General features: G+C 34.7%; 1 protein-coding gene across 7 annotated transcripts in view; it reads left to right on the top strand.

The window, feature by feature from the left end:
• The first annotated feature begins 1,804 nt into the window (after positions 1-1,804).
• Positions 1,805-20,598, top strand: part of Fas2 (neural cell adhesion molecule fasciclin 2) — an 86,852-nt gene continuing 68,058 nt past the window's right edge. For all 7 annotated transcript variants that reach the window (XM_020949552.2, XM_020949550.2, XM_020949551.2 and 4 more), the window contains exons 1-2: positions 1,805-2,008; positions 5,720-5,960. In XM_020949552.2, coding sequence (XP_020805211.1) covers positions 5,885-5,960 — 76 coding nt within the window. In that variant the 5' untranslated portion in view covers positions 1,805-2,008; positions 5,720-5,884. The remainder of the gene's footprint in view (positions 2,009-5,719; positions 5,961-20,598) is intronic.

Raw genomic sequence — 20,598 nt, 5'->3', positions numbered from 1 at the left:
GTGGTGGGTGGGTTAATTGACAGCGGCAATTAAACACGGAAAATCCAAAAGGAAAAACGTAGCTGCATTCCAAATGAGAGCGAGAATGTTGCGAGGGCAACAAGTGGTCGAAGCAGTTTGCTTTTACCGAAATGTTGCAAAGCGCTTTTCCCTCTTCCATTTTCCCTCGAATTTTGATCGTAAAATTCCGAAAAAATAAGACATAAAAGTAACTGTCAACAGCATGAGGAAGGAGATGTTGCAGGAGGCTCTGGCCATATGTTGCGGAGTAAGAAGGATGTTGCTGTGGGGTCAGAGTGTGGCGAAAGCCATATTAGAAGTTATTTTGTATTTAATTGATTTATTAAATAACAAATATACATCAATTACTGCATATTATTAAATTTAGAAGTTACCAGAATATACAATTTATTGCACAGGTTTATTTAATTAAATTAAATAACAAAGTTAGAAGTATTACATTTACACAATTTGTTTTAAAAATTTATAAAATTAATTCTTTTGCATATTTTTATAAATTTTTTTAAATAAATTAATAACCCAATTTGTAAGTCTAAGTATCAGCTCATTGATGGTTATAATTGCGTAATTTATGTATAACACTTAAATACCATAATGTGTAGTGTAGTTACCTTTTTTAATGAGCAGTTCTAAAAGTCTGCGAACAAAACGGAAAATATTAAGCAATGAGAAAAGAGAGAAAAAAAATAAACATGTCAAAAACTCGACACCAATGAAAAAACTCATAAAAGTGACGAAATGCGGCTTAAGTGCCGGCCGCCCAGTTTCTCCGCCCATCGTCAGTTGACCTTGCTGACATGCCACAAAAAAAAAGAAAATAAAATATAAAATGAAAAACAAGAAGAGCAAGTTAAGTTCTTGGCCGATGCCTAACGGTTAACTAGCTTTTCAGTGGAACCAAATTAAAAGAGCGTAATTTTAATTTGAATACTTCATTTTATTTAAATAAATTCATAATATATAATTCCTTAAATATTAATATTTATGTTTTGTTAATAAAACAATTAAAAACTCCAAAGTAACAGGAGAAACACAAATTTAAGTTTCCCCACACACCTTTTTCGAACTATGCAACATTCTTAGCAACAGAGCAACACAGCAACAGCAACACGCTCTACCTGCAACATTCGAACTCGAACAACGTCGCCGTCGACGTCACTGGCTTCGGCCTGCGAACGCTTCGCCTTCCCACCAGTGCTGACATGTTTATAAGCTAAAAGCTAAAATAACGCTAGATTTACTTCGAAACCAACACAATTTGGTAACTGAGAGACGCTAAAGAGAGTGGGGGGCAAGAGCTAATTTGGGGCCGCGGCGTCGTTGCTGTTGGTGCTCGCTCTCTTGCTCGATCTCTCTCAAGAGATCTCTCCTACGAACCAAAGAGAGTGCATAGATATGCTATCTAAACACTCTCCTCTCTGGGTGTGAGCATTTGTATAAACTCCGTTTACTTGACAATTGGGAGTTCTGGCCCACTAATTGGGATTATATTAAACTATTAAAATAAACTAAAAAAATGTTTTAAAAAAATAAGGATTTATAAAATATTAAAAGGTTGACTTAAAAATTAATAATTTTATTATTCGTATTAATTATTTTGTTATGTGTATATACATATTTACAGACATATAGAAAATAATATTTATTATATTAATAATAATAATAATATTAATTATTTAAATAAATATAATATAATTATAAAATAAATATAAATGTAAAATAATATATATTATATGCAGTTATTCCCTTTGCAACATGTTTGCCCCGCTCTCTTGCCCGAAATAAGTTAAGCTGGCAACACTGCCGCAGGGGTTGCTTGGGCATTGTCGTCCGCTGAAACTGGAACTGATAATTCAGTTGAAAAATAAAACTCGTGGTGTGCGGTTGTGACCGGACGGTAACGGTTTGCTCTTCTAACACACAATTTTACGTCTTAAACAACGCTCAAGTTAGGAAAGTGTTAACCAACAAATAGCTGATTCAAATCGTAAGTAAACGAAAAGGAACCTACAAAAAAAAAAACACACAGTTAAAGAGGAGTTGGAGATATTAACTCTGAACAAAAAGATCTATAAGTAATGCTAGATCTTGACTGGAAATAAGCCAAAGAACAGAACCTACTACCACACGCTCACTCTCTTCACTTCAGTTAACGGTTTGTCGGAGCGCGTTACGTGTGAGTGTGCGTGCGTGCGTTCGCGTGTGTTTGTGTGCCAGTTAAACAATGAGAAATTGTTGATAAAAATATTAATAAATAATAATAACACGATTTTTTAGTCAACACCAAAAACCCGGAGACAAAATTACCAAAAATAAACTGGCGGCATTCTTGCCTTTTTTTTAGCGTGTGACAAAAAAAAACAACAAATATAAAATATAGTGTCTGCCTCGCTCTCGCTCCCTCTCACTCCCGCTACCGCCAATTCTTTTTGTTCATGTGTTTCTTGCTGTTGTTGGCCCTTTCCAATGGAAAATGAGTCACGTGCAGACAAAAGTTAAACAATTTTTTGGCCACTAATAAACTTTGGGAGGAAAAGCACCCAGAAAACTGCAAGAAAACAACTCTCCAGCCAGACGCCAAGTGCATACGTATGAAAATAATAATAGAAATACTACAAAAAAAAAACGTTAACAGAGAGCAAGAAAAATATATAAAAAAATGGAAACAGGTTTCTGGGCTTGCTCTGCTCGTTGATATTGTTTTTGCTCTTAGCCACAGTGAGCGCTGGAAATTGACTCACAACTGCAGCTGCATTTGGGAAAAGTTGAGAAATAAAAAGTTATAAATATATAATTATATAAATATAAACAAAACTTGCACCGCAAAACTAAGCCAAAATGTTAACAGAAAAAAGAGCCAAGTTAATAATGGAAAATAACAGGGGGGAAAACTCCCAAACATCCCGGAAAAGCTACCAGGGGATCTTTAAAATTCAACCGTTACCAATTTTTAAATTCCATTTCGCAATTATTACTTCAACCAACTGGCGACTTTGTGTCCCTCTTCAAACAAAAGTTATTTCCATTTGCTGTGGTTTCGGTCCACAAAAAATAAAAAACTTTATTTTTAATATCATCAAAGGCTCTGACTCAAACTTTTGGCTTAAAGTCAACTTTTGTAGTTCCGAAAATTAATATTTCCAGAGAATATTTTGGGGATTTTAAAGCTGTAACAGTTTAAAGAGTTGATTCAAGGGAATTTTTATATAAATACTTCCTGCAAAATTTATTTGTTGTACCTAGAATAATTTTTAAAATATAAATATGGTTTATTTTTAAAGGGAAACTCTTTAAGGTATCTTTAAATATATTTTACAGATGTTAAAGATTTTTTTTAAATATATGTATATTTAAACAATTAGTTGAGTTTAAAACACAAAAATGAAGGAAATATATTTTTTTTTTCAATTAAGTATTATAAAGAATTATTTATATTTATATTTATTTTAAATTTTAATTTGAACTTAATACGATGTTCCGTAAAAATGTTATAGCCATATTTTCTACCTAAAATAAATTACTCTCATTTATTTCCTTCATGTTTTTTACAAGCAAAACTCCTAAAAAGTGAATTTGAATAGTATGTTTTAGTAGTTCAACATTTCACAAACATTAAGTTGTTGAAAAACTTTTAAAAAGTAATTGAAAACTCTCAGTAAATGCCTCATATTTAAGCGCCTTATTAACCAATCAAATGAAAAACGGGGAAAGCCCACCCCCTCGCGCAAAAAAAATGTAATTAAAATTTGTTCCTACGTCAGTCCGTCCAAAGTCCGGGAAGTCAAGTCAAAATCAAATCATTTGACATCAGCATTAATAATTCAGTGAATATCAAGTGGAAAACTTCTAAACTTTTATGCAACTTGAACAGATTTCCAAATTTCCTGCACCTCTGCCACCGCTGCCGCCGCCGCTTCTGCCTGTTTGAAAGTTTGCCATTATAATTAGCGTTTTTGAAACTTTATGAATATTTTGGGTACTTGGTCTTTTGCTTCTCGCTTTCAAAGTATTTTGTCTTGAGGAATATATAGTGGGCCCCATATGCATGTGCTAAAACAAGTTCCCACACCCATTAGCTGGTTCTAGGAAAAGTCAAGGCCTGCCCCAAATATCGATTATACGGTAACTGTAACTGTAATAGCCGTAAGCCAAGGGAAATCCCCGCTAAGGGGGCCCAGGGATTAGTGGCAAAAAGACAGGCTCGCCTCTAGAGGCAAGCGCCTACAACAGTACGGTACAGTGGGGATACGCGAAAGAGGTCTTTATTTATCCGTTTGAAATTTAATTTCAAATTTAATTTTAAAGATTACTTCTCAGAAATATGGTTAGGTTTCTTTGAACTGATTTATAATTTATTTTAATTATTAAAGTACATAAATATTGAGTCACTTTGATTGTTGTCGTGTTGTTTTTTACTGTATGAACGGCACGTTTTGTGGGTGATTAATAAATTTGTCATTTAAAAAAACACTTGGAAAGGTACACCCTTGCGTATACTTAATATACGTGCAAGTTTTTTGACAAAGAAATTTGTTGTTTTTAACATATTTTAAATGGATAAATATTAAACAAATTTGATGTTCTCTAAATTTTGTTATATAAATATTATACGAATTTTTGGTTTATTATGCAGATCTTTTTAAAAGATAAACACTAAACAAATGGGCTGTTTTTTACACTTTTCAAATGGATAAATATTAAACATATTTTTTAAATGTCTCCTCACTTGTCTAGTGCTTACTGTACCTGGCTTGAGCTTGCTGCATTCCAAGGACATTCGGCCTAGGTGCAACTCCCAAGCGCGACAGAGACAGATAGATAGATAGTCGGTGCTTCTTGAGTCACGACTTATCGTTGGAATGACAAAAACAAATTGCTAATCCAAGGTGGCTCTCGCTCGCTATCTCACTCTCTGTCTCTCCATGGTAGATGTGTAAGATAGTAAGGCCTCTCTCTGTAGCTGGTTCTCTTTTCCTTGCTAAGATTACGATCAACGAGAGCGAGAGAGAGCAGGTCCTACCGCTCTGCTCTCTTTCATCTTTCCTTATTGCACCCTACGTGTGTCTCAATTGCGCACGAGAGAGAGAGAGAGCGGGCCCAATTTCCGTTACAAAACTGGCCGACACATGTGTGCAAAGCTGGCAGCGCAGTCGGCAGAACTAGCAGGTAACCATTTTTCTTTTTTTCCTCTTATGGCCGCCGCCGTCAACTTTAGAATGGAAGCTACGAAGAGACACCAGAGTCGCACACATACGCACGCACACATTTAGCACTCTGTTTGGCCATCACTCCTTCTCCCTCTCGCTGCCATTACTCTCGCCGCCAAAATCGTTCGTGTGTGACGCGACTTTTGTGCTTTTTTGCTTGCTCTTTTGCTACGTTTGTTTCTACTTCTGCTTATTCTTCTCCTGCTGCTACTACTGCTTCTTCTTCACCTGGTTCTTGCTAATAAATGCCAACATTTGCCATTTGAATTCGAAGGAAAATGTTAAAGTTATGAGAAATAATCAAAATATCAAATGCAAATGAACTTCCTGCCAACTCAGTAAGACATTAAAGTGCAAAGGAGCATGAAAAGGAGTCTTTAAAACCGAATTCTTTCAAAGAATTAACCATTTTGAGTCAGAAAATACCAAATAACACTCACTTAAAACCCAAAACTAATTAATTTTGTCTTTAATTTCTTATTCTTTTGCAGATTCTCAACAAGATTCGAAGAAAAGGAGGAAGCTAAAGCAACTCCAATTTTTTCAAAAATTTTTTTCAAGTGCAAACATAAACAAACCAAAGAAGTTTAACAAATACAAAAAAAAAAAAACTAAAAAGACAGCTTAAAAAGAAACACAAAGAAAAGCTATAAAAAATGGGAGAACTGCGAAAAGCGCTGCTGCCGCAGCATCTCATTCTGGCGCTCCTGCTCTGCTGCAGTTCATTAATCGGTGAGTGATAAATTTAACAAAAAAAACATTAATTTTTTTAGGGTGTTTTATAATTAGAAACATAGAGAAATAGAAGCAGGGTACAAATGAGGCAGCAAATTGAAAATTAAAGGGTGATAATGGGAAGAAAGCTTAAGATAAATCTTTATAGGAATATATTAGACTTAAAAAGTATGTTAAATCAAATTTAAAGATCTATGTATATCGATATTATTATACGACAATTTTTACGAAAAATCAAAATTTAAAAATCTCATAACTAGGCCAAAAAAACATTAATTTTAATTCGGAAAGCTGTCCCGTGTTAGTTCTTATTAGGTTAATAAATCTGCATACTCAGTTTAAAATATAAAAAATTAAAATTTTTATCAATTTTTCTAGCTTAATTTTATCGATGAAACCCCTTAAAAAATTTCGAAAAAATTTAAAAAAATGTTTTTGTGCTTGGGGTAGCCAGATCGATTCTGCTTTTGATGCTGATCAAGAATATATAAGGTTTATAGGGTCGGAAATGACTCTTGACAGAGTTACAAGCTTCTTAACGAAAATCACACACGTGTGCACATATAATTCCCAACTGGTTCTAACATCCCTGAAACGAAGTGTCGGCTGCTAGCTGCCGGCCAACTCTTTGATATGTTATGTGTGTGTGGAATTTTAAAAGTAGCAAGTAACTATTTTTCATAGTTACTTATCCTAAACTTAACTAATTGTATTTTATAATTTAAAAAAAATTACTCTTAAACTTAGTTACAAATTGTCTTTATTTTTAATTATTAAATGGTCATGATTAGAGGCATTTAGTTGATGAAAAATTGTTCTAAGTATACGAAAAATTCACATTTAATTTAAGAAATATTGTGTCCCATATTTAAGACATATTTTATTATAGGTTTATAGTATACATATATAATATATATATGCTATATAAACTAAATGTATAAGATATGTACTATGATATAAACAGATAATTTTATATATTCTTCTCAGACCAATTTTTAGGCAAATTACTTACTTTTATCACCTGTCTTAAGGCCTAAAACCATCTTAATTTCCTAATTTCAAAGAAATACTTCCTAAATCCACTCATTTTTTATGATTCAAACTCAAGTAAAGTCTTAAAAAATTGACAAATCATTAGCTAACACCCTTTGTATAGCATTATAACTGAACCACTCTTATGGCTGCTATTTAGCACCTTAACTAAGGGCTGACTTAGCTAAAAAATCAGCTTATCTTTCGCCTACAGATAGAGATATAAGAGATCTACCTGAGCACTTGGTAATAGTACTTACCTGCAGTCTCGACCCTGAAACGCACGCTAAGCAAATAAAAGACCAAAAAAATAAGGAAAACAACAGAATACAGAAATAATTATCAACATTCCCGACGAGTGGAAAACTCAAAATCTTCATGTTTCTTATCGCAACTACCCGAAATTCTAGAACTAATATTTGTTTTACCTCATAACACTCGCTATATACGAATCGTTGCTGGTCAAATATCATAAATTTGTTGTGTGAACATGACATTGGGAGAGTCTGGAGAATTAAATACACCAAATACAGATTTAGTTTTTTTATTTTGTGCTTGAGCCAAGAGTCTGTACAGCACCTGACTTTGGTGCCGTAAAAGTTGGACAAATAACGCAAAAGATAGATATATTATGCAAGGCGATATGGGTTGCCAGGAGAAGGTTCTCTATATGAGGTTCACTTTGTTTGGTGAACTTTTTCCCTATGAAATTGAATTCTAAATCTTTAAAATCTTCAGATATACTAACAATAAATACCAAATCTTTTATAAGATCATTAAGCTAAATCATTTTTGTAGGTTCTTTGAAGATTTAATCAGCTCATTAAGGCTTTAATGGAAACTGAAAACAAAACAAAAAAAAAGAAGTTAGAAAAATATATAAAACAGAAAGATATATACATGCTTATAAAACAGAAACAACAAATTAGCAAAAACATATAGTTAATGAATAAATAATAGGCCTACAAAATTACTAAAACAACAAAGTAGCAGTGCCACAAGCAGTTAAATTATTTAATAGCTTAAAAGCTAAACCGGACTTTAACCAATCGTACAAGCAAATGTTATATCTTCATCTTTAAACCATAATTCAATCAGTTTTATAAAAGGTCGCAAACTTCTGGAAAGAACTGTATTCCTAAAGTCGAGATGAAGAGAGATTCTCAAGAAAATGAAGATGACTCTCTGGTCTGACTTCCCAGCAATTACCGCATCCGGTTTGGACCACAAAAGCTGGAAGACCTTTAAAAAAACATTCTAATACAGCACAAAGTCAAATTTAATTAACGCTCAAAGTCTCCCCATATATATACTCCCTATATATATTTCTACTTCTCCAATTTCCCAGAGAAGGCATAAAAATTTGTAGCTTCAATGCAAAAGCTGAGTCATCTCAAGATGATCACTGCATTTTTTACAGGGCCCTGAAAATCATGAAAATCTTTGGAAAAACAACAGTTTTGTGTGTGGAAAGTGAGAAAACACTCAGCTAGCTTTTGTGGTGGTCAGTTTGTTGCTCTAATTTTATTTTTTTTTGTGCTGTAAACTTAAAAGTTTTTCGTGTTTTTTATGTTTTTCGCTCTAAACGGGAGCCCCGTGTTCCATATTCTTGTGAGAAAATAGAAAAAGAATGAAGAAAAATACTAAAGAAAAGCCGGTAGAGTGAAGAGTGATGATGGTGGTGGACAGTCCTAATTAGCTAAGCCCGAAACTGGCTTAATTGGGTGCCGCTTTCACTCTGGCCATCGTGGCCTGGGAAAACTGTCAGTTAGGACAGTTAGTCATACTACCATTAATGGACGAGAGATGAGGGCCAACGCGAGATGAATGAAGGAAAAAGTCGTCCAAGGAAGTTAGAGAAGCTGCGGGAAAAATTCAGCACAATCTTGAGTGGGTTTTTCTTATTTTACATAGTTGATTTTTTATAAGACCAGCACTTCAATGCTTTTCATAGAGAGAAATGCAAACAAAAAGGTAAAGTTGCAACAGGATTTATTGCAAAATTTATTACCAACTTATTTAAAGAACATGAGTATGTGGCCATCTTTGGCTTTCAAGTTAAACCTGCTTTTTAAAACAAATGGAACAAGTTACTCATGGGTTTGGTATGCCCAAAATACAACATGTTTTATTAGCAAGATTATAAAATAGATAGTAAAAAGTATAATTAACATAATTATACTCTAGCAAGGGTATAATAATTTTAGTCAGAAGGAGTCATTTCCGACCCTATAAATCATATATATTCACAAACCGAATCGATCAACACATTTATGGGAGTAAAATTTTTTTTTTTTTCAAAATTTTGTAAGGGGTTACATCGTTAAATTTTTTTTTTAAATTTATAAAAATTGTATTTTTTGTACAAACTGAGTATGCAGATTTATTAACCTAATAAAAAATAACAAATGTCAGTTTTCCGAATTCAAATTAAAGCTCTTTTTACTTAGTTATGAGATTTTTCAATTTTGATTTGTGGACAAAAATTTGCATATGCTAAAATCGATAAATATCGATTCAAAAAAAGTGAATAACTTTAACTTTGTTATGATCGCAAACTGCAAGATTATATCATCTTTGGCTTTTCTTTCTTGTTTTTAGACGAATTTTTAACAAGGTAATAATATAACTTTAAGAAAATGCTTACCAGAGACAAGTACCTAGTGTAACTGGCAAGAATTTCTGCTGTTCATTTACTGTCTTAAAGCACTGTGGCTTTTGCAGAGGAAGCTGGAAATTGTGAGTTGTGTTGGGTCTTGGAGGTCTGAAGTTTATAGCCCAAGCTGGGACTGGGACCAAGTCTCAGGCCCATGAACTCAACTCTTCGAGGACATTCTCAGAATACTCCTCTGACTCATGCCATATCTTCTTGACTTCTTCTGAGGAAGGTTTGAGGAACGGAGGAACGAACATCAGGTTGCTGCCGCTCAAGTTGTTGCCTGAATGGGACAGCTTATGGTCAAGCGGGCAGCTCTCTGAAGCTTCTCCTTTCTTTTATTTTCCTTTCTTTTCTTGTCTTTTGTGCCACTTGACAAGAAGAGGAGAAGGAGGAGGAGGCTGAGAGCTGAGAGCGGCAGCAGGAAAAAGGAAATTCCAATTATGTTGCAAAGAGTAGAGTCTGGCCGTGCGTAGAAAAGAATTGTTGCCAGTCTGCCTCGGCTGCCTATCCATCTCTCACTCTCCCTTAATGCGCGATTTTCCCTTGTTTTTAATTTTAATCCGGTCCCAGGCCCCGTCGCATTTCGCTTTAATTAATAAAACAAAACATTTTCGGATGGGACAGCAAAACAAAAGGCGGATTCAAGTGGATTGCAGAAATGATAATGAGCCGTGTCGGTAGATAGAGATACTGTTCTGCATACTACAATATATACTATATACTATATATATGTAAGTGCTCATCTTTAATCCCAGCTTTTTGTTTTCGATGCCGAAAAACTTTTGCATAATTAGGGCACAATGTAGTAAGCAGCAACAATTTAAATTAACTGCAAATAAACCTGGAATAAAATTAAGGGAAAGAAAAATCAGCTTTCCTTGTTTAAAGATTTAATTTATAACCCAAAGGGTGCTGAATTTTATTAAGATTATATTTTAAAGTATTTTATTTGGTTTGTGGGGAAAGTTTCTGATCATACTTACGATATATATTCGATATTAACTCTATTAATCGCATAAGAAAGGCTTCTTTTGATTTTAGAGTTATTTTATTTATTTTAAAATGTGTCTTTCTTTACAATAGGAATCTGAATATAATATCTCTATTTAGTTTATTCGCTTTGTAGGGAATGTTATCGAATTTATTTCGATATGTAATCATTATTTTCCTAATAAATCGCATAAGGCTTCTTATGCAAAGTACTTAAAACAAGTGAAAATGTGACTAAAGAAAGCGTTAATTTCATTACCCACAATAATGCTTATAAATACACCAAAAATAGTTGTTATTACAAACCTAATTATCTAGGAAAAATAATGGGAAAAAATCCAGAAAAAAAGAAAGAAAAAGTTTGTAAAGAAAAAAGAAAGATTTGAATTGAATTAGTGTGAAAGATATGGCAAGACCTCAAGTTGCTTTCTGTTTATTTTGCTGTATATATTTTTTGTATATATATTTTTCCCTGTTGTGGAATGCAGCGAGAGTTATGCAGCAGAGGGGTTAAACCCGCATAATCCCAATGAAGCTTAAACAATGAGTCGCGGGGCAAGACAAGATACATAAATGAGACAAAACAAAATACAACAAAAAATGCCTAAAGAATGCACAGAAAATACAAATGAAGGATTGTTAAGACCCTCGCTTTTCCCGCCTTGGGTTTAACGTTTTTCCTTCCTTCAAGTATGATGAATGAATTTTAAATTAAAATTCAGATGAAATTCAGGCAACTGATTAAACCCAAGCAGGCAGACAGACACATGTGTGTGTCTCCCAAAATGAAGCCAGGTCTGGACAGCCCGCATGGGGCACAATTTTTGGGCTGTACTAACCCAAGTACTAAGCATTATTTTAGTATATATTTTAAGCTTAAAACGCAAACTTAAACCTTAATTTTTAAAGAACTTATAATCTCTTTAAATATTTCATATTTATTCTTAGTAAACCGCCCCTGTATTTCCTTTCATCAGATCTCAAAAGATCTTCAGACACAGGAAACTCTCCCACCTGTGGTCCCTGAACGTGCCAGGCCTAACAATCAGCCAAAAATTGAGTTATAACCAATTGGTAGGCATTCGATTTGGGACTCATTCTTGGCACATACCTCGGACTGTCTCTATCTACCTGCCTGCCTGCCTAAAACCATTCGATACCATCTGTGAAGTTGGGCTATAGTGGCTCAGGTAACCCGATGACGCCCGATGGCATACACAACTAATTGCTAATTGGATTATGTCTTTGGTCGAGTGGGAGATAGACAAGGCTCGAGGCTATATGGAGAGTAGAAAAGAAAAAGAATTCTAGGTGGTTAGGTCATTGATATCCGCCTTTCGGCCGTAATCCAAACGGTCATTGCAAACACAGACCGTTGCTATTGAGGGTTGCAACGAACCATGTTGGTGTAATTCGTTGGTGTTGTTGTTGTGATTGTAATTGTTGTTGTTGTTATTGTTGTTTGGAATGTTTTTAATTGACTTGCCCCATTGCAATTGCATAACAATGAGAGGCAACACCCATATCCCATACCTTTCCTGTCTGTCTCCATATATATATGTATATATGTACATATGTGTGTTATTTGCCTGCCTGGCTGCCGGCTGCCTGATTGCGGCGTCAATTGTCAATTTTTGTTACCTTCTGTCGGTGCTCTTCTTGGTTCTTTCTAATTGGTAATGCAAAGTGCATGGTCCCAGGTTGAGTCTCAGTCCCGCAATCCCAAACCCAAACCCAACTTTGGTCTCCTGTCCGCCAGCTGTCCGTCGGCTGTCCGTCAGTCAGGTTTGGGTTGTCCTTTCCCTTATTTCCTTTGCCTTCGAAAAGCCGCAAATTTCTTTGTCCCCTTTTTGACTTTTGTTCTGTTTTGCCTTACAGTTTAATCAATTCGTTTCTATTTTGCGTTCTGTTATTCAAGTACATTTATATAATATATATAGTAAAACCCTGATTACTGTCTGTTAAAGAGAGAGAGAGGTTTAAATAGTTTTAAACCAGAGAAATGTGGTAAATCACATTTACTAGATGTTATTAAAAGACTTCTTTTCTGAAATCATATTTTTATATATTTATTTTAAATTTTGTATAATACATTTAAATATCTTGACTTTAATCACTATATTTCTTAGTTTAATAAATAACTTCCTTGATATTCTTGATGATTTCTAAAACTCTTTTCCCAACCTTAATTTATTTTCTTAATTTGCAAAGTGATCACTGTACTTGAATTAGTTCTGGTTGGAAAGGAGTGGAAAGGGATTGTTAGGTGAGACCTGATCCTGGTTCAAATTGTTATTTGGAGGAGTCGTGCTCCATTTTGCATACCTCCGCCCCCCACCTGTAATTCTGAGCCAGAGTCCCCCTTCTGGCCCCCGCTCATTAAATTTCCCACACACTGCAAATTGAGTGACTCTTCCTCTCCCTTTGGCACTCCACCTGCCCGAGCCCTTGGTTAGCAGCCTCTTACCTTGGCTCCCACATTGTTTTTTGTAGTATTTTTTATATTTTTGTTGTATTTTTTTGTGTTTTTCCCACCATTAAGCCTCAACTATCAGCGGCAGCTCATCAAGATGTGTGCAACAAAAAAAAACGAGAGGCGGTAAAAAGTGCAAGCATAAGGCAGTTTTCCTCCCCTCTCCCTGGCAATTCACCCACCGCTTTCCGCTGCTTTTGGCAATTTTCAACATTTAACCAAATAAACCTTAGCCCTAACTTGCACTGAACAAAAATACATACACATATGAGAACATGATTAAGTTTTATTGCTCCTCGGAAGTTTTTAAAATAATTATATTGGAAATCTTGGTAGGATATATTTTTAAATACTTTTAAATACTTAAAAACAAAATATTTTTAATTGGTAGAAAATAAATATTATTCTGTATTTCAACTTCGAAATACAATATTTTCACAGGAGAACCTTTAAACATATTAATAAATATTATTTTAGTAGGAGAAAGTAAGGTCAAAATTCAATTATTCTTTAATTTTTTTCTGTCATAGAAATGTAGTTAAAAATATGATTATTTTTTCCTGTGCACTTTTGAAAGCTCCTCTTCTCCATTTGCCCCTCTCTCCCGCCGAATCATTATCACCGTTTACCCCTTCCGCATTTTCCCATGTTCCGCTGTCTGTTTCGCCGGTTTCCTTTTCGGCTGCCATCGAGAAGGAGATGAGTGGAAATGGACGGCAATGAAACAGAAATGGGATTGGGATTGCCAATGGTACTCTCAGGCACTCACCTGGACACCAAATTGTTTTATTTTTTCTCCTCTTTTTTTTTTGGCCACACTGCATATTTGTGCTCTTCCTCATATTGCACTTTGCCAGGTATTAACCAAATTTCGGTGAACTTGTTCACTGAGAAAAAGTAGGTGTTAGCAAAAAAAATAAATAAACCAAAAAAGTGTTGCTTAAAAAATATTTGAAAATAAAATATTTTTCTGCAAGGAAACAGTAAAGAAAACCTGTTGTTCTGGAAAACTATCAGACTTTACATTATGAAACGTGAGAAAACCTTGACGCTTTTCATCGAAATATATAGAAATTTCGCCGCTTTTGGTTCTAGATCAACTTTTTTTTTATTTTTCTAAATTTCCAAAATTTTACTGAAACAAAAAACAGTGAATATTTGTATCTATATTCCAATGTGGGGGTAAAAGTTCTCAAAGAGTTTTGTTGATGAACTAGTTCCGCGACTTGAAAATAACTAGTTCGGGTAACTTAATGGAGGGAATCCCCCCTCTCTATATCCAGGCAGCCAGCAAAAAACCCTTGACTGAGACTGGGCTTTTCATGGCTTCATTCTCATCATTATCCCATTCCCAAAGTTGAGGGAAACTTTTTAGCCGACGCCACGTTGGCTGGCCGAGAAGAGGAGCAAAGAGGCCTGAGAATTCCTCTCCTCTGTAAACCTCCCGCGCCCCCTTTTCTGGGCATAGTTTAGCGTAAAATTTTCATAATTTTATGGCAATTTTTCACATGCGCATTCGCAATGCAACAAGACGTAAAGAAAATACAAAAAAAATAAAAGAAAATAATAACAACAAAAGTCAAGCTCTTGAAAATATTCCCCCCCTTTTTGTGTTCTTTGTGTTGGCATTTTAGTCATGAACTTTTAAGCATTTGTCATGCATAATTTGAGCAGCAAATGTATTGGAAAGAATTTGAAATTGATTGTTATGTCCGTAAGGATAATGCACTGCTCTCTTCTCTTTCTCGTTGGACATTAGTCAGAAAAGGAATCCAAAATCGGAGGTAGAGCAATCCCGCCTGGAGGGGCAAAACCGCTTTGTCAATAATTAGCTTAACCCATTAATAACCCACAGAATGTGGCAGCATTACGGGGGGAAAAACTGAGTCAGCATACCACCGAGATGCGATATGGCTAACGGATTATGTCTGGAAAAGTTAAGGGAGATCCATGAAACCAGTGGACAGACAAGATTAATGATGGCCTTTACCTTTATCCCAACAGAGAGTGAGAAAGAGAATGGGAGACAGAGGGGGAAAATTGTAGGGAGTGTGGAGAAAGCTTGCGCTGGGCGAGAGATTTTTGATGTCTGCGAAAAGTAAAAGTTCATTCACACTGCTTTGTTGCATTCACCAGAAGGTGGAGGTGGTAGCCTCGATATACCCTTTAACTTGGGGTATTATCACCATAAAAAATGGGGGAAAAAGTAGTGGTTATTGCTAGTGATTCACCTTAGTTCTTTGTCTTCATTGAAAATGTACATATCGTTGGTTCATTCTTGCTTTTATTAAGATTTTAAAAGGTTTATTTGGTACATAAATGTCTTATATTTATCTAGATTTTTAGATAAACAAAAAAACATAAGTTGTAAGAAAATTAAATAAATTAATTAATATTATTATAAGAACTTTATTGGTTATTGTGGTTAAAATATTTCAAAACAAATTATTTGTGAATATTGTAGAAATTATTTCTTAAAATCCACAAATTATTTCCCAAATTCTACAACATTTCTTCTAAAAATTCTACAAATTATTTCTAAAAGTCTACAAATAATTTCTAAAATTCTACAAGGTATCTGGTGTTAATATTTTTCCAAGAAATTCTTCTTAAAAAAAATAAAGACCAAGGGTCATCCGCTGCCACCTTCTCCGAAGTATCTTAACCTCGGCAATGGACACTTACTCACTCATTCACATAACTTAGGGAGACTTTATCTTTGGGTCTGCACGAGGCGCAGCAGCGACGGATTTGCCAGTTTTTTGGGACTTTATGTTTTTAAGCTCTGTCGCTTTGCAGCAAAATTCCGAGTAAAGCGCATAAAGCACTCTTACACTTCTTACACAAGCACACACACATTTGGGCCAAAAACTGACTGATGATTAAATTCCAGTGATTCAGTTGAGGCCCAGGGCACAGACCAGGCCCAGACCCAGGCCAAAGTCAGGCTTTTATGTATTTGGTGCCCTGTTACCAAGCTATTAAAACCTATGGAATATAGGAGTATGAGTTAGGAGTATGACTAAGAGCATGAGTATAGGTATGAGTATGTGTATGTGCAGGAGCAGGAGCAGTAGAAAAGCCTCCTTTTTCAATTGGGAAACCTGAATCTGAACCAAATCGAGTTGAGTTTGTTTCCGATTGGTTTGATTAATCCCCAAAAACAAAAAAAGGCAACATCCCTCGTTTGTTATGGAGTTTTTCCTTGATTTTTCTTTGCCTTTTCTTTTTGGCTTTTCTCTAATTCGAAATTCAATGCCTGGCTAGTGAAGCGATCTAACTTAAGCTCTGTGCCAAAGGCATGAAAACATGTCTGATTAAAAAGAAATGGCAATAGATACACCAGTTGTCCAGTCTGTCCCCACATTTAATAGTGTTTTGTGACTTCTGCTGTCTTGTCTTTGTTTGGGGTTTCACTTATGCTTCGATCACTTTTGTAACTTGAAACCTTACTTTTAGATGGGTTTATTAATGTTTGTCTATAGTTTCTATATCTTTATAGCTGTGCATCTGTTGAATTTCACACTGTATCTGTAGTATTCTTTTAATTAAGCGGAATGTAAGCAGATACAGCCTGCTGGTTAAAGATAGAAACAGCTGAAGGAGACAGTTGTATCTATGTTTTACTAGTAAATGTCTATATAATAGTAATTTAATATTTAATTTTCAAAAATTTAGAGGTTCTTTACTAACAAGTTTAAAAGTATCCTTAAAAGTATTTTTTAAATATTTTTCAAAGTATCTTTAAAGGAAATTCCCTGTATTTCCAGGGTATTATATTTTAAGTCAGAAGCTATAAACTCTGTGAAGGAATTATTTTCGCCCCTATAAATCATATATTTTCTTGATCAGCATTAAAAGCTGAATCGATCTAGCCATCTCCGACAGAAAAATAAATTTTTGAAATTTTTTCGAAATTTTTTAGGGGGTTACATCGTTAAAAAAATTGATAAAAATTTTCAAATTTTTCAATTATAAATTGAGTATGCAGATTTATTAACTTAATAAAAACTTACATGGGAAAGTTTTCCGAATTGAAATTAATCCATTTTTGGCTTAGTTATGATATTTTAAAAACTTTAAATTTACCCAAAAATTAACACATAAAATATTTAAAGGAAGTCTCCCTGTATTGATTACTTCATTTTAACATTTTAATTTCTATGTCGAACCCGTATAGTTCTTATTCATATTTAACCCACATATTCCCTATAACGAAAGTATCTTTTTACCTTTGAAAGGTGCCTCTGCCTAAAGGTTCTCCTTTGGCTTATTAGTAAGTTTTCCCTTGCATTCGCGTGACATTCTTGACAGTTGTTGGTTGCCAGTTGTGTCTCCTCAATTGCTAATAAATGTAATTGCCGCTGCACAATGCCAAAGCAATGGAAATATAACGTTGACTTCGATTCCAAACCAATCCAATTGAATCGAAACGAATCGAATAAATTTTCTTCAAGCTCATAGGCGCTGGTTAAAAGGTGCCTTAGGGGGAATGTATTGTATTGTATTGTCCTCTGTGTCTCTGTGAAAGGTCCTGGCGTCCCCTTATTTTGTGTCCTCTCTAGCTTGACATTTGATTTCTGACACGTGCCGTTTTAACGACAGCAAAATATAGGAGGGTTAATGCAATAGAGGGGAAGAGGAGTGTGCCGCTGGTATATTTTTGTTTTTACGATTGTTTTAATTTCTGTTTGTTGCAAACAAATAGGCGGAAAATTTTAACGCAATGCATGCAACATTTGGCATGCGCCCGGGCCATTTACCACACACCGCCCACCCTCTGAAGACCCCTGAAAAAAATAATATTAGATGCGTTGCGCGTGTTGCGGCCTCATTAATTTGTTGCTAGATTTATTAATTATTCAGTTTTTCCGCCATCGAGAAAAACTAGGGAACAAGACGAACGAACCATTCCGGGATTCCGGTATGCGAGTCACGCGTGCCGAGTGTTTACTGTTCAGTGCCGCTCTCCCCGATGGATCGTTTTTCTGGGAAAAAGTGTGTGTGTGTATGGGTCCAATTAGGACCGTCTAGAGGGTCCTTAGATCCAGGTCCCAGAGCGGGTACATTATGACCAACTGTTGGCCAGCGAAAACTATATAGAAACCAGAAAGAAAGCTAACTTCGGCACACCAAAGTTTGTATACCCTTGCAGATTGAAATTCAATCACTAGGAATTTATACAATACAAATTATATGTATTTATGTTAAAAAATAAAAAGGTAATGCCTGCTATTATTTCATTAACTGTTTTTTCCTTATTTTTAACGATCTTTCCTATGGCAGCTATATATATGTATATGTATATATATATACATATACATACATATATATATAGTCCACCGATTCGCCATGCTCCGACTTATATACTAGTAAAATTATATAGAAGAATAACTCCATAGTTTCAATCAAATAGTTTGCTCTTAAATTTGTTCCATCTCATGATCATATGATTCCCAACTAGTTCTAACATCCCCGGAACGAAGTGACTTCTGCCGGCCAAGTTTCAGAAATGTGTTGTGTTACAAAAAGTGCAAGTCATTGTTTATTAGTGTTCAAAGTTAATTACTTTTTAGAGTTACTTACTGATCATAGTTATCCACTGATCATAGTTACTTTATGTTCATTGATACTTACTGATCATAGTTACTTAATGTTCATTGATACTTACTGAACATAGTTACTTACTGGTCATAGATACTTACTGCTGTAAGTTACGTATATTGTAATTTATATATTAAATATACAAGTATTAGTGGCATTTTCTAAAAACTAAACAAAGTTGCATATCTTATCCAAAGTTATGATCTTTTTGCCTTTATTCCAACCCAAAGTTACCCCAAGTTGTTTATTTTTTTAGATCATCCCTTTTAGCATTCCTTACTTAATGGCTTCTAGTAAATATATAGTTATATAGTTCCATCCCTTTTTGTACTTTTCCACCCCATTGGGTTTTGTTCATTTGCTAAAAATATTTCAAATAGAAAAGCATAAAACATAGACCAAAAATAAATGTATGCTGACATTTCTATGGGTTTATGCCTCATATGACACCATGTAATATGATGTTGAACCATTAGTTGGACATTAAATTTTATATATATTTGCTACTATATCAGACCTTTCACTGGAAATAAACTCTCACTTAGTGCTGAGGCACTCCACACTCGTTTCCTTTCAGTTGCAGAGTAAATTCGAGGGGTTTTGCTCTCTAATGATGACTTGAAATGACTTCCTTTGCCTGTTTTTGTCAATTTGTCAACACAATACAAGGAGGAAGACAAGCCCCTTGATGGTCATTTTCTATATATATATTTAGCATACATATATATTTATTTTATCTAGTTGTATTTTTTATTTGAAGTTCCAACGGAAGTCGTACAACTGCGCACGACATTTTGCACTCAATGAATCATAAATGCTTGTTGTTTTTTCATGTTTGTTTGGCTTTTCCTCTCTCTCACCATCTCTCTTTTTTTAAAGCAAACTTGAATGTTTTTTAATTCCAGTTTCTTTTTTTAATATTGTGTTTAATTCAATTCTGTCGCTCTTAGTGCAGCCAGCGATGCATGCAATGTTTAAAGTCGGAACCCAACAGGTGTTTGACTTTATTTTTTTTTCGGTGTCAATCGAAGCGTAAAAACATTCGATAGGTAGACGATATTGGTATGGATATAGTTAGGGTACAGACTCTGTAAACAGTTGATCCAGGTATAAGGTTACAACAGGAAGTTCAAACTGTCAAAGGGAAGCGCAGGTGAGGGTATCAAAAACTATATATATATACTTGAGCATAAATTCTTGTAAAAAATTCTATGGGAAATATAAGACAAGTTAGGTAGTTCAAATGTACTCAAATTACTTGTGAAAAGTATAAACAAGTAGTTAAAATATGTATAAGTAAAGTGTTATAAAGTTTTGTCTCTAAAAAATATATATAAAATATTTCCCAGATTATATATCACTTTTTAGCTTGATCTTGATTTCTATTTGTTTACAAGTTTGCTTAAAACATTAATCAAAACACATAGCAAGTCATAAATCAATAAATATAACCATAAGGATCTTATTAAGGCCTCTGTTCCCTCCGATCCTCTACTCCTCCAATATCTAATTGATTATAACAACGCCCCATGGAGCATTTAAGAGAATTCAAAGCAAACATAGAATCGTCCAAGGATCACATCATTAAAACTGCTTTAAAAAGTGCCAAACAAAAACAAATAGATTTAAGATATTATGTGGGGATTTCCATCTGGAGTCTATGGAGTTTCCCACACACTCCTCACTCCTCCCTGCTCCTCCTCAAGAGCCTTGAGTTTTGAGTTTCCTCGGGAGCCAAGCCATGATATATGGACCGCAAGTGGCTTTTGTTTCTGGGGTTGCCAATTATGCTATGCCGGCATAAGGCTTTTCCAAGGGAAAACAAGCTGACGGCTGCTCGCTCCCCAGACGGCATTTAAAGCGACTGTCGCTAGATA

This window comes from Drosophila serrata, unplaced genomic scaffold, assembly GCF_035046125.1.
Source record: "Drosophila serrata isolate PLE 108 unplaced genomic scaffold, ASM3504612v1 contig_276, whole genome shotgun sequence".
Lineage (NCBI taxonomy): Eukaryota > Metazoa > Arthropoda > Insecta > Diptera > Drosophilidae > Drosophila > Drosophila serrata.
The sequence above is the reverse complement of the archived record's forward strand: the minus strand, read 5'-3'. Positions and strand labels throughout refer to the sequence as shown.